This window comes from Fundulus heteroclitus, chromosome 10, assembly GCF_011125445.2.
Source record: "Fundulus heteroclitus isolate FHET01 chromosome 10, MU-UCD_Fhet_4.1, whole genome shotgun sequence".
Taxonomy (NCBI): Eukaryota; Metazoa; Chordata; class Actinopteri; order Cyprinodontiformes; family Fundulidae; genus Fundulus; species Fundulus heteroclitus.
In genome coordinates this window covers 448,412-462,089 of record NC_046370.1, presented here as the reverse complement: position 1 = coordinate 462,089, position 13,678 = coordinate 448,412, and the positions used below count along the sequence as shown (strand labels likewise).

General features: G+C 42.1%; 1 protein-coding gene across 2 annotated transcripts; it reads right to left on the bottom strand.

Moving 5' to 3' along the window:
* Positions 1-291: 291 nt before the first annotated feature.
* Positions 292-10,410, bottom strand: lrrc4bb (leucine rich repeat containing 4Bb). 2 transcript variants are annotated; one of them, XM_021316852.2, is made up of 4 exons: positions 9,952-10,410; positions 9,790-9,855; positions 4,721-5,281; positions 292-4,615 (listed from the first exon to the last, which is right to left on the bottom strand). In XM_021316852.2, the coding sequence occupies exons 3-4, from the start codon at positions 4,961-4,963 to the stop codon at positions 2,639-2,641; spliced, it is 2,220 nt and encodes a 739-aa protein (XP_021172527.1). In that variant the 5' UTR covers positions 4,964-5,281; positions 9,790-9,855; positions 9,952-10,410; the 3' UTR covers positions 292-2,638. The 2 variants fall into 2 exon arrangements, with proteins under 2 accessions (XP_021172527.1, XP_012718601.1); XM_012863147.3 differs by lacking the exon at positions 9,790-9,855.
* Between the last annotated feature and the right edge of the window lie 3,268 nt (positions 10,411-13,678).

Below are 13,678 nucleotides of genomic sequence, written 5' to 3'. Positions count from 1 at the left end.
TTCCATTAATGTATGATACAGAGCTGTGTAAATACAATCGGTTTCTTTAGCAATGAGCTTTTGTGGCTTATCCTCCACTGTCTGCTGAACAAATGTCAAATTAGCCGTCTTCCCGACGGTTCTTTAGGCAAAAGCATGGCCATAGCATAACATTTGTACATTTAAATCCTTCTTTGTTATTATTACGTAATATTTACATTTTCTGAGAAACTGAATTTTTGGTTTTCTTCAGATGTAAGCTATAATGGCCAAAAGTAACAGAAATACATGTATGAAATAAATCACTCTATGTGCAATGAATCTAAATGGATTTTACCTTTTGAACTGGCCTGTTGAAAAAAAATAGCATTTCTGTTAATATTCTGATTTTTTGCACCTGTACATCCAGAAGTAAAGGCCAAAAAATACCAGAATCTAACATAAGCAATTAGTTATTTCACAGAAGCACATGGGAATTCACAGATTTTTAAAGATATTTTAGAGCAAAGAGTACACTGGCATTAAAGATGTTTCTTTCATAACCTCTATGGCAGGAAATCCATCATTTATATTTGACAAACAAATGTCCCATTTAACATCATCATTATTATTACGTTGACTTTTTGTCTCCTCTTACAGTTAGTAAAGGTTCTTTTCCAGATAACATAAGAAAACTGTAAGCTTATGCTTCTGAAATGACATTGTTAGCTAAAAACACTAAATCCGAGAAAGGGAGCCAAAAAAAGAAAAGAAGCCACAAAATTATTGACGGAGCTCTGGATTGAATGGTCACAAGTTCAATTTGAGCTCAATTGCAACAAACATTTAGTTCCTGTTTAAAAATGTAGGTATATATTTCATTAATAAAATGTTTTTTTCTTCAATCTTGCTTCCATTCATGATCATCAAAACATTAACCTGAAAAAAAAATTATCACGGGAGAAGCGAGCTGACTAATTTCAGACTAAGCAGCCGTTATAAAAACGTTTATTTTCCAGAACCAGCAGTGTCTGTGACCCGTGTATGGGAGAGCGACTAAAAGCCTGTCTGAACAGCGTTACAAAACAGATGGCCCCTATCATTACCAGGGTGACTAATGGCTAAACCACAAAACCATACATTCAATCCAGGTTTAGCTCAGGAGGGACTGCATAATGTCTCGCTTCTTACTCGTGTGGTTGCCATATTGACCCGCCACAACCCAATATATGATTGATTTATTTCACACGTAATGACACATGGCTAGACAACTGTACACATTATATCAAACTAACAAAAATAAAGTAATACATAGTTGGAACGCAAGAAGCGTAAATGGCATTTAACATATGAAAGATACACTGTAAAAATGTGGATCTTACAATTGTCATACAACCAGACATTATTTATTAATATACTGTACATTTTTCACTCACTCCAATCATCCTAATATGGATGCTTAATCCCTTTTCTTAAATGCTGCTGAGGATGTCGAATCATCATTATGACAGCATTTTGCTCCATGAGAACAGAGGTCATATCAAATTCCAGCATAAAAGCAGTTATCCGGCTACTGATCGGATTCAAATAACACAATGTCGATACCATAGTTTTACCAATACAGGCTTTTGCATTGGATTAATTGATCATACTGGTGAAACAGCATTTTTTTTTCCATAATTTGACGCTGGCATTTAAGAATTTATCAGTTCAAGTACCACGTAGCTTGCTTTTACAAAATACATAATACACTCTCAAAACACAAAAAGTTCGTAATGAGCATTGTTACTGAAACAACAGATGAAAGTTTTCAAACAGAGATCTGCTTTTGCCGTCCTACAACCTAAATGGTCACGAAAGCCAATTGAAAGATTCACAATGAGTGTTGCAATTGAGCCCTTATGCTTCTGAAAAGTAGCCAAATTTAAAACATAACAAACCGCCACCTGTCACCGCCCCTGATTATTCACAAAGAAGAAACAAACTATACCGGCTTATACATCCATCCCAAAATATGTCTGCATTGGAGTCTGCAATGATACATATTTAGATGAAAATATATTTATATTATTTGTGGATTTTTCACAGTAGTTTGTACTGCACTGTACCTTTTTGTCCATCTATTATGCCTACATAATTTTCACCTTGAGGGAGTCTGTTGAGTCACTTGAGAGAGTGTGTCTCGTGTATTTTTTTTTATTCATTTTTTTTGTGGAAGAAAAATGTCTCTTGTATTTTACTCTACATCATCTCCATTCTGCAGTGTGGTAAGTGCTGTGCGTATCTTTCATCTCTGCTGGCCAACAACAATTGGGGGACTGAATTACTCTGACAGACTAGTTTGTCTCTTTTTTTTCCTACGAGGATACAGCTTGAAGAAACTGCAAAAAACATTTGCTTTGGCACAGATTTACATTGTAGCAATGGTCACTCCTTGATCTCCATGGCCATGGTCGCTCCTACAAACACAGTTGGGCCATTGTGGTAATCCTTGGCTCAGTACACCGTCACGGATAAGTCTATGTGTTTGTGTATTGCCCTGTCAGTCTATCCTCTCTCCTGGTGTAAAGTCAATGCACTCTAGTGTCTTATCATTCCACACATAAACCCAACATCAATTCCCTCTCTGTCTTTGAGTCCTGCCCGCTCTCTCTCTCTCTCTCTTCACTCTCTTTTGTTTTTAGATCTGGGTCTCTTGGACATTTTCCTTGGAGCTCCCCTTGAAGAGCAGTGGCTCCATTTGGGGATTCTGGTTATGCCCCATGAAACCCTTGATCGATCCGTGTAAGCCCATTGTTGGCATGGGGAGAGACATCGGGAGTGGTGGGGACATGGAGCTGGGATTGGTGTTGGTGCCATTGCCTGATGTGGAAAGCAAATTTGATGTAGAGATTGGGACTGACGTACACGACATAGGGTTATCCTGACCATGCTGGTTCTTGCTGTTGAGGATTCCACCTGGTCCCATTCCTTCGGTGATACTGAGACCCATCACGTTGTTGTTGAAATGATGTGTCTTGTAGTAATGGTTGAGAGTATCTGTGCGACCAATGTTGGGAAGGTTGACTACTTCCGGGTGATGTATTCTCAAGGTTCCCTCTGCACCAGTGCTAGAATTTATCGTTGAACCGCCAGAGATGCCACTTCCAGCCCCAGCCCCAATTTCATCCTCTACGTTGACAATTTCAATAGCTCTGGCCGGGCCGTGGTGTTTGTGCAGTTGGTGCTGCTTACGGAGTTTGTAGAAGACCACCAACATTACAGCTGCCATAAAAGTAATGGCCACAAAGCAACCAATGATTATCTTAGTTGTTTTCATTACGTCGTCCAGTCCTGGAATATTCGTTACATCCATTGGAGACACAGTCACTGCATTCTCAGTAGCTCTGGGTGACAGTGAGGACAGAGAAGACAGAGATGGCGATATAGTGATGCCAGATAGACCATCAACCCCTCTTTGACCAGTAGGCTTAGGGGAACCAACGAATGTCTCATTCACATACTGTCTTGCTGAGTTCTCCCCATCTCTTGGCTCCACTGATTCAACTGTGACAGTGGTGAAATAACTGTAGCTGTTAGTAGTGTCAGAAGCAGACACGTTGAGCACAGCAGTTGCTGTGGTATTTCCAGCAGAGTTGGTTACCATGCAGGTATACTGGCCTGTGTCCTGCACGGTCACATTTGTGAAGTTCAGTGTTCCGTCATGAAGCACTGAGATCCTAACTCGGTATGATCCGTGTGTCATCAGAGTGCCGTTTGGAGTGAACCAGTTCACAGAGGTCATTGAGGTTCCGGTGCGACATTTCAGCTCTGCAGCCATGCCTTCGGTCACATTCAGATCAGTGGGTGGCTCCACGATCACTGGAGCATAGCAGACAAAGTGGGTCTGATCTAGTTCCCCGATGTACTTCCCTTTAAGGCCTGGCGGGGCATGGCAACGAGCACAACACGTAGTGTTGCTAGGAACTGTTTCTTTTAGCCACCAGCTGAGCCACAGGACATCACAGTTGCAAACCCAGGGATTATGGTTGAGGTGTACCCTCTCCAACTGGTGCAAAGGAGTGAAGAGATCATGGGGCAGAGAATGCAGGGAATTGTGGGAGAGGTTGAGTTCCTCCAAGTTCTTGAGGTCGTCAAAAGCATTGCGTTCAATGACAGATACTCTGGAATGCATCAGCCAAAGCTTTCGAAGTGACACCAGTCCCTGAAAGGATCCAGGACGGACAATCCCGAGCTGATTCCCTGATAGCTCCAACTCCTCAAGTCGTACAAGTGGGGTAAGGTTAGGGATGTCCTTTAAGCCGCACATGCCAAGATTTAAAAAGCGCAGATTTACCAGACCTTCAAAGGCAGCCTCGGAGATGAAATCCAACTTCCTGAGTTCCCCCAGATCCAGACGTCTTAACGAGGGAACGCGGTTAAAAGCAAAGGCCGGCAGCGTCTCAATGGGATTGTTTCGTAACCATAGTTCTCTCAGTTTGCTGAGGTACTCAAAAGCTTGAGTTGGTACCACTGTAAGACGGTTGTCAAAAAGCTCCAATGTGTTGAGGTTGGGCAGCCCATTGAAAGCTCCCACCTCAATCTGCCGGATGTGGTTCTTGGAGAGCTGGAGAATTTCTAGATGCCGCAGATGCTTAAATGTGTCAGACTTGATCACCTTGTGTAAACAACAAAAACAAAAAGGGACATATTGTAGCAACATCAGAATTATTGTAATCAAAACCCATCCCCAAAGTATTTTTGAGGGTCAAACCATGTTTACCTGAATTGAGTTCTCTTGAAGATTGAGGTATCTTGTGTTTTCTGAAATGTTGTCTGGGATTAGATCCAAACTCTTCCTTGTACAGATGACCCGGCTCGCCTGGTTGGAGCAGGTGCAGGGGTTGGGGCATGGTGGCGCTGCCTCTGTCAGCTGGGGTCCATGGTGGTGAAACCACAAGAGGAGCTGGACCAACCAGAGGACGGGGGAAGGGGTGGAGGGGCTGGTCACCATGACAAGACGCATGGCAACTGAGTCATGACCCACCCCCACTGCTGTAGTATCGATTAGTCACCTCCGTAAGGGTAAGTTAAGTGCTTCTCTTGACATTCATGGTCTTATCTGAGTTTTTCTATGTTGGGGAGTTAAGATTTGAAATGTTGGGTGTTACTAGTGGTTAAAGCTTCTTATTTTACTTTGCTCATACTTTCTTGTAATCAGATTTTTTTTCTCACTGAGAATAGTCCTGTACTTTTGCTCCCATAACATTTACCAAAGTAGCTATCAAGTCAGGGGGTAGAGATCCTTCAGAATCACAGTCGCTGTGGAGGTTGTTGCTTCTTACTGTGGGAGGAAGGAGAAAAACAGAAAGAAAAGAGAGAAAGTAAGTTCAAAGGGCAGTAGGTTTAACAACAGTGTAGAAACAAGAATTTGGAAGGCCAGGCTTAAATCAATACACATTACTGTATGTCTGTCATCAGGCATGGCTGATTTGTCTTTGTCTTTTATGGAAGTGTTACTAACTGGGCAACCGGTTTGGAACCATTTTGTTCACATGCTGAAACCAACATCAGGTGGTTTGTGATTGGTCAAAAACTTAAAAAAACAAATCAGTGAGTACAGATGTGCACAAGCTGGAAAGATGCATCGATCTGAGAAAAGGTGTAATACTTCAACCAATCAACACGTCATCCATCCATCACGTAAGCTTGTTTCAGGAGTTTTATTTAGGTATAACTGATAGGGTAGAACCAGACATTTTTTTTATCATCAACTTGATCCTTTGGCTTTGTTTTAACAACCAAATAGAAGGAAATGTCTTGTTGCCATCTTGCCAAAAATCAGCTGATTTGATATGTTAGAACAGAGGGGCCAAAGTCGCGACCTTCAGAGCTACTTTCCTTGAACTTTTAAAAGCATCCCTTCTTCAACACACCTGGATCAGATGAATAACTCCTTACCAAGCTTCTGTGGGGCTGAAGGACTGAATGCTGAAGAGGGAATTCAGCCATTTAATTCAGGTGTGCTGGAGAAGGGATGCATGTAAAAGATGCAGGATGGTCGCTCTTGAGAACTGGACTTGGGATCTGCTGTGTTAAAACAAGCTTCATTAGCCTTTGGAGAATTTTGCATTCATGATTTTACAAGACTAGAACTCTTACATTTTTACTTTAACATGTGGTCCTGATGTCTTTAGAGGGCAGGGCCACTAGTGGGTGACACACTGTCAAAAAGAGGCACCATGGAGGATAAAAAATAAAGCAAATTATTGAAAAGCAATAATAGATAAATGTTCCATCTTCCAAACATGGTCCTTTCAATGTCACTCGATTCATACATAACAAACACTGTCTTGCCAGGAGGGGCAGTAGGCAGAGTCTGTAAATTCATCGGGGGCTGTTGCCTCCCCTGACCCTCCCTTGGTAGTGCCACTGCTGGCACTCCATCATTGGGCCACAGTAAAGCATTAGAAACTATAAAGCACATGATGTCTGTGTGTCACGCTTTCATTAATGGTGTTAGAGGGTAATAACTTGTACTTGACATTCTCCTTCAATGCACATGCTGTATGCAATATGCTATACCCAAGTTCTGCATAAATTAATGTTAAACAAGCAAGAAAATAAAATTACACAACTATAAAAAATTAAATTTTTTTTCATTTTTGAAAACTGAGTGTTTTTACAAAGGCGCATTGTGTTGTTGCCGTCTGCGGTTAGAGGAGAGACGAAGACATTTTCAAACAGAAATGTTTGCAGCAATCAGCAGACTCTCTAAATTTAGAAATCCTTGGGCTGTTTCTGCTGTAATGGTTCGATAGATAAAGTGCTCGTTGTTTACTCAAACACCTCATGCTTGACAGTGGTCACACGGCTGCAATGTCTGTGGGAAGAAAAAAAATTAACAAGAATGTATTTGTATGTAGCAGCAGCTGGTTTTCATCGTCCACGTTTGATTTGAAAGCAGCCTGTTTGTGCAGTTGCTTCTAATTCCTCTAATAAACTGGGGTTCTTTCGTCAGCATCCATACATAGCCAGGTCTCAGCATCTGCTTTCTGTGCAGCAGCGATGCATTCACTCCTAGGAACACGGTTGCTGTGGCAACCTACTCACTCACCATCTTGTGTTTTTACTGTCCAGTCGCCCTGTTCAACGTTACTGCGTTTAGTCGAGCTTGACGAGCGTTTGAAAAACAGACCAGTGGCACCTAGTCGCTCTGAATCACCAGGTATTTACCTCAATTCTTTTCTTTTTTTTTTACTGTGGAAGATCGATAAATGGGACTTCTGGTCAAAAGCTACAGATACAGCCGAGAATTGCCTCTAAATCTGATCAGTCTGAACCTCGGCCTTCAACGAGAGCAGAGAAAGCAGATCTGCCATCTCCATGAGGTCTGAGGTTGAAGTCAAGATGAGTCATTATTAAAATTATAGTTCTCAGAAGTGATAAAGCAGCTTTTATAAATGCTCATATAGAAAAGTGAGATAAAAATAGGCCTTTTCAGATGCTGTGCACATCCCACATCCTCTCTTTCACACACAGAAAGGTACACCCATCGGTATCTATTATCATTTTTAACTGTCACTGTATGAAGCTCTAATAAATAGTTGTATTATTAATGGTGTTATTTACATATTTTTCCACCTAGTCTCCTCTAGGAGGGGGTATTAACTTGGATAACTGAATTAATGTAATTTGGTACAGTCTCTCTTCAACATCAAGGGATCCATCATGGAAGCATCAGAACATTCTAAACATTCAACCAGTTACAGGAAACCAGTTCTCTCAGGAAATAAAATCTGTTTTTTGTTTTTTTCAACAGTCGCAGGGCCAAACATTAGAAAGCACTTATAGGGGATACAGTCTAGGGGCCCCCGAGGTTTTAGGCCCCCAACATGTCTTTATTTCTTGGAAACACTGAAAGGTATACATTGACAAAGACAACTTACAAGCCTATATAGTGAGGTGTTCTTGTTGTCAAAATTTCAAATATATAATCATTGGGAAACTATTCATCACTTTCGTGATACAAAGGTCATTCAGGAATTACTTTTTCATGTGGATTTGAATGGATACCTAACATGCCTGCGTAATTCTATCTGTCTCTCTATTATCTATGCACGCTTGTCCATGCAGGGTCCCTGGAGGCCGGTAAATGGGTGGAATATGGGGTAAATACTTGATGGTCACCAGTCCAGGGCCACCCAGGACAGACAACCATGGACACTCACTGCTAAGGGCAATTTGAAGAGACCAATTTACCTACCCTGCATGATTGTGGGAGGGAGCAGGAGAACCCAGAGGGAACCTATGCATTCAGGGGTAGATTATTGCAACTCTAGGCAGATAGACCCCATGCCTGAATACGAACCTAGAACTTTCCTGTTGCAAAGCAACAGCGCTAACAACTCTTTCACAATGCAGCTTTCATCTTGAGTAGTTTCCATGCATATAATATAAACGTGTGGGGGGTAGGGGGCCAAATCTGGCTCTCGCCCAGGGGCCCATAGTTTCTAGCTACAGCTCTGTATGTTGAAATGTACTTAGAGGCACAGAACAGTTTGTACCAGTTTTAGTTATTAAAAAAATTAAGAATAAAAAACACTAATAAAATAAATACATTTCTTCATGGAGAGTTATTAAATGCCTTATCTTTCTGTTTTTGCTGTAGATGTCTCCGGACAAAGGATGGAGTGTTTGCGTGGACACCTGTTGACTTGACCTCCCATCCTCAAAATTTTCCACTACAGCAGAACATGTGAACAACAGCACACACACTGGTGTTCCTGGATATTTAGCACATCGCACCTCAACTTATGCGAGGGTCAAATCCCTCCGTAAAATCTGGCCTTCATTCTTATCCCCTCCTGTTGCGTATTACAATTTTTCTTCCTGCTTTCACTCAGACATATTCCCCTCCCTGGATTGAACTGCTTTTTTTTTTTTTACATGTCAAGAGCAGATTCCAACCATGTAGATATCGATTCTTCGATCAGATTGGAGAGCGAGCGCTGGGTCGTGAAAGACAAATTAGCTGCAAGCTGCTGACCAACAACTACAAAACCAATCACATCGTCATGAGCATCTGGTCGCATATATCCTTAAGGTGTGCACAGAGACAAACGACTGTTTAGTTTATCCCAATAAGAGCAAAAACACAAAGCCTGAGACCTGTACCTGTCCGCACATCATGTATTTACAAATGATGGAGAGGAGCACAAAGCTGCACAGGTGCAGAAGGGCCAACATCATCTACTGTAACTATGACAACGCTAGATTGATTCAGGACGTGGGAATCGAGGTAGGAAAGGGCGCATTTCCACCAGCATCTTGTAAAAGAGGAAAATTATGTTTTCTCTCGTCTTTCTGGCTGATGACAACGTTTTTGTTTTCCCTTTTTCTTCTCCCACATGAGATGTGAAAGAGAACCGTGCAAAAATAATAACAACAATAATGATAAAAAGACATGGACCTGACCGTTTTCTCCCGCAGTCCCCCATCCTAATCTGCAATCTCACCTCATCATATAGCCGCCAGCCTGATATCTCCTTACAATAGCACAGAATGGCCTTATTCATCTATGCAGCTGCGCTCGCTACACGGCGCACCTTCTCGGGGAACGCAATTGAAATTCTGAATAGGCCTAATTCTGCACATGCTGCATTACAAAATGGCTTGCATCCATTCTCTCTTCGGGGGTAATGACAACACGACTGCACCCACTATACACACATTCCCTGTTTTTCTTCTTCCTCATTTTTTTTTATTAAGGCAAAACAGCCCCACTGCGCGTGTCTATAGAGAGTGTATCATTTGAGTAAATTAGATGATGAAATCGTATTAATTATTTACCAAAAATGTTGTCCATCTTTAACCTTTTCGGATATTTTTCCCCATCCGGTGACTGATTTCAGCATCCTTACAGATAAACAACAAAAATTACACAATTAAGCCGACCATTTCAGCCCCCTTTTTCTACCTGTACGTCCAATAAAAGCTTAAAACGGTACATACCTTTAATATTCGGCGTCTGCATGCGGCGTAATGTCTGCGTTCCCTCTCTCCCTTTCGTGCCCCCTCTGCGATCGTGCCTTTTCCCCCCCTCCACAACCTCGCTATCTGTCTCTCCTTGTCTCTCCCCTAAATTGATTCGCTTGTTTCCACGGCTGTGAGCTGGCTCTTGTTCTTGTAAGCTAGATCCGCAGCGCCAACGCAACGCAGGGGGGCTACAGTGCTGGCAGGTTAAAGATGAACACAATCCACACACACGCACACACACACATACGCACAGAACCTTACAGGCGGGAGGGAGCGAGGGGGGAAAAATAGAGAGAGAAAGACGAGATCAGATTACGGGCCGATGGAGAAAATGATGTTATAATTGTCACATTTAGGGAACGAGGTCGGGGACGAGCGCATCGATGCGTCTTATCCTTGGAGAGGAGCGCAGCGAACGCGACGTTGCCCGCTGGGCTGAGCGGTTTGCGTCCAGCCTGAGCGGCTCTTTACGCACATTCCGTATGTTTCTGACTGAATCGCACTAAGGCATAATTGGAGTGGGGAGACGTACCTGCGTTGGTCTAATGCTTAGAGCGTTAATCAAAGCGTGATACAGCTTTTTTATTTAACCGTGCGGGTTTTGACTCGCATCCCCGCCGCACCATAAGCTATCTGCATGCAATGGGCAGATGTATGGTCACATATTTATTAATATGACTCAGCAGCAGCACTGAAATATCAGTGGGACAGAGTGAGTCAGTGTGTTTTTGCAGATAAGATGAGATTTTAGATCTTAGTTTCGGCCAGTTCTCAGTCCTTATTGTCATCAAAGTCACCAGGCGGCTTCAGTAAACATTGTTGTTTGGTTCTGGTTGGAGTTTTGCAGGGCAGGCATGTCTCTTTTTCACATTTTGCCATGTTGCAACCACAATCCAAATGTGTGAGATTAGGATATTATCAGACTCATCAATACAACATGTTTGCATGATTATAAAATTGAAAGAAAAAGGACACATTGTTTTCTTTTTCTTTTTTACAGATATAAATAGCAAAAGTGTGCAATGCATTTGTAATCCTCCTTTTACTCTGAGACTTTATATTAGATCCAGAGCGAACAACTGGCTTAAAATGGTCGCTAATTTGTAGAGTAGCGCATTTATTTGAGCACACGTGGTGGATAACTGACGTCACGCTCCCCCATGGTGAAACATGGCAGAGGTTTAATTATACTGTGGGAAGGATTTTGTTCAGAGAAGCTGCCCACAGTTGATAAGAAAATGGATAGAGCTCCATAGGCAGGCAGTTCTGGAGGAAAACATTTTAGAGGCGGAAAATGTCACAACATTTTTTCTAAATATAAATCCGAGGTTCGTGCAGTTTGTTTTGTGCCCATTTACTTTGATAGCCCTTTGATAGGCGTTAGGTCACAGAGTATAGCTGCTGCTTATCTGTGGCAGTCACAGAGGTTTGTTAGAAAACATTAATGAACGAACGGCATCATGAAAACCAAGGAAACACAGCAGACAGACGGTTGTCTCTCTAAGTCGCAGATATGGAGAAATCTGGCTTTTTTTGGAAGCAGGGGAAAAATAAATCTGTTGATAGGATGAGGCCCAAAGTGAACTTTTTGCTCAAAATGCAAAAAAAACAAAAAAAAAAACATGCGGTGGAAAACGAGTCATTCTGAACAAACAATCCCTACTGTGAAACATGGTAGTGGCAGCATCATGCTGTGGGGCACTACATCCGGGACAATCCTGTCCAGACACTTGTTGGAGAGTACAAAACATTGGAGAGTGGAAAAAGGTTTACCTTCCAGTAGGACAACAACCTTAAAAATACGCCACAAGTACTGGACTTGTGATGTACTGGACTATAAGGCGCACTTAAAATCCTTATATTTTCTTGATGTTGCGCCTTATATATGATCACCGTTGTGCTTATTGACCAATTTTATGTGGTACAATGCGCTCAACAATCTGTTAAAATGTGTAAGTACGTCTTTGTTTAGCAACAAAGCCGCTCCACTCAATGGATATTCAGAACATAACGGTACACTGTGTCACTATCTGATAGGACCCCTGAGCTGTCTACCAGACTGCCTGACTGTAATGTCTAACCTAGAAGTGCATTAATGTAAGGCAGCCTGGAGTACGCGCTAGCAACAATAAACCTAGTAAGTTAATTTAATATAAAAGTTACGTTTATTTTGGTCTTTTGTTAGAAACAGGGCAGTGTAGTCCAGCTACTCTGTCCTCCTGACAGAGACGGACAGAGAGCTGTGGACGTGAAGGGGCGGAGTGATATTACACATTTGGGAAGAATATTTAATGCACCTTATAATCCGGTGCGCCTTATGGTGCGAAAAATACGGTACTGAAGGACTGAAATCCAAGTATAAATCTGTGGCAAGACCTGAAAATGTGCATAAACAGACACTCTCCGTCTAATCTGACTAACTTTTAACTACACTCAAAAACAAAATTTCAAGGGAGACTTTGAAAATACAACTGGGAAAACATTCCATGCTGGATATCAACGCTGATATCGAATGGATAATTTATCAGGGACATCATCATTTGATGAAAATGATCAACCTAAGAAAGCCAAACTGAAAAACTGACGCAGCCGGCTGGTCCAACTTGCTGACATGTCATTGCGTCAACTGAAACTGGTCATCAGTAGTTTGTGAAACCCAGACGTGCTGCATGCCTGCCTGACAACTGGGCTCCTGAAGCGATGACGGACGGCATCCCGGAGGATCTCCATCCAGATGTTGACCTCCTGGACAGAGATGCAACCTGCTGGAGTCAGATGGACCTAACCCTTAGCTTTTTTTTCTTCCTTTTTTCATATTGTGTTTTTGCATTATTCAGGGTCTTCTTCGTTTTTCCATGGATGTCTTTGATTTGTTCTTGCGTGAATTCTGAGCCGGTGTTGAGTAATGAGAAGAAATAAGGGCCAGACAAAAATCTCTTCTAAATAGTATTGACGAACATTGACTCAGGAAAAGCTTCAAACCTTGTCAAGCTTACGAGTTCCTTATGGCGTGCCGGAAAATCATTCACCAAGTCAAGCTGCTTCATTTGTCAAGATCTCAGCGTGAAAAAGATACGTCAATAAGATGTTTTTACATGATTCTAAAACATATGCTTTGTTTACGTGAACATGCTGACCAATGAAAAACCAGTCGGTGCTTGGCATCAACGCTTGGCTCCATCAATTGTTTTTCTGGTGCATTCCAGATGTTTCCAGGAAGCCATTGAACAGAGTTATCCCAGCTGGTCGGCGTGACACAAGCCAGCCTGTTATCCATCAAACACAAAGTCAACATTGCAGAAACTTGGCAGGACCTTCAGCATTCCCAAACTTCACTTCTGCATAGGTCTACATGCTGATTTGATAGAATGAGAGCATTAATCTTTCCACATATCTTCCAAACTGTTCCCGAACTGGACTTTGTGGTGCAGAGTGACAAATCTGTCACTGTTCCAGGAACAATATTCTTCTATGGAAATAACAATTTATTTCCTTATTATTTATCTCCAAAAGTGTCTCACCAAAAATGTCATTGTGGTTATGTAACGATAACAAAGACGAGAACGGAGGCCCATCAATGGTCTCGGTACCTTCATCCTCCAGGAACTTCCTGCAGACTCTTGCTACATGAAGCCATTATGCTGCACCAGGATGAACCCTGGACCCACTGCACCAGTGAAGGTTCTAACAACGGGGCTGAGGA

Coding starts and splice junctions, on each gene's coding strand:
- lrrc4bb (XM_021316852.2), bottom strand. CDS start 4,963: ATGCGTCTTGTCATGGTGACCAGCCCCTCCACCCCTTCCCCCGTCCTC. Junction 4,616..4,720: donor TTCAAGAGAACTCAATTCAG/GTAAACATGGTT, acceptor TGTTTACACAAG/GTGATCAAGTCTGACACATT.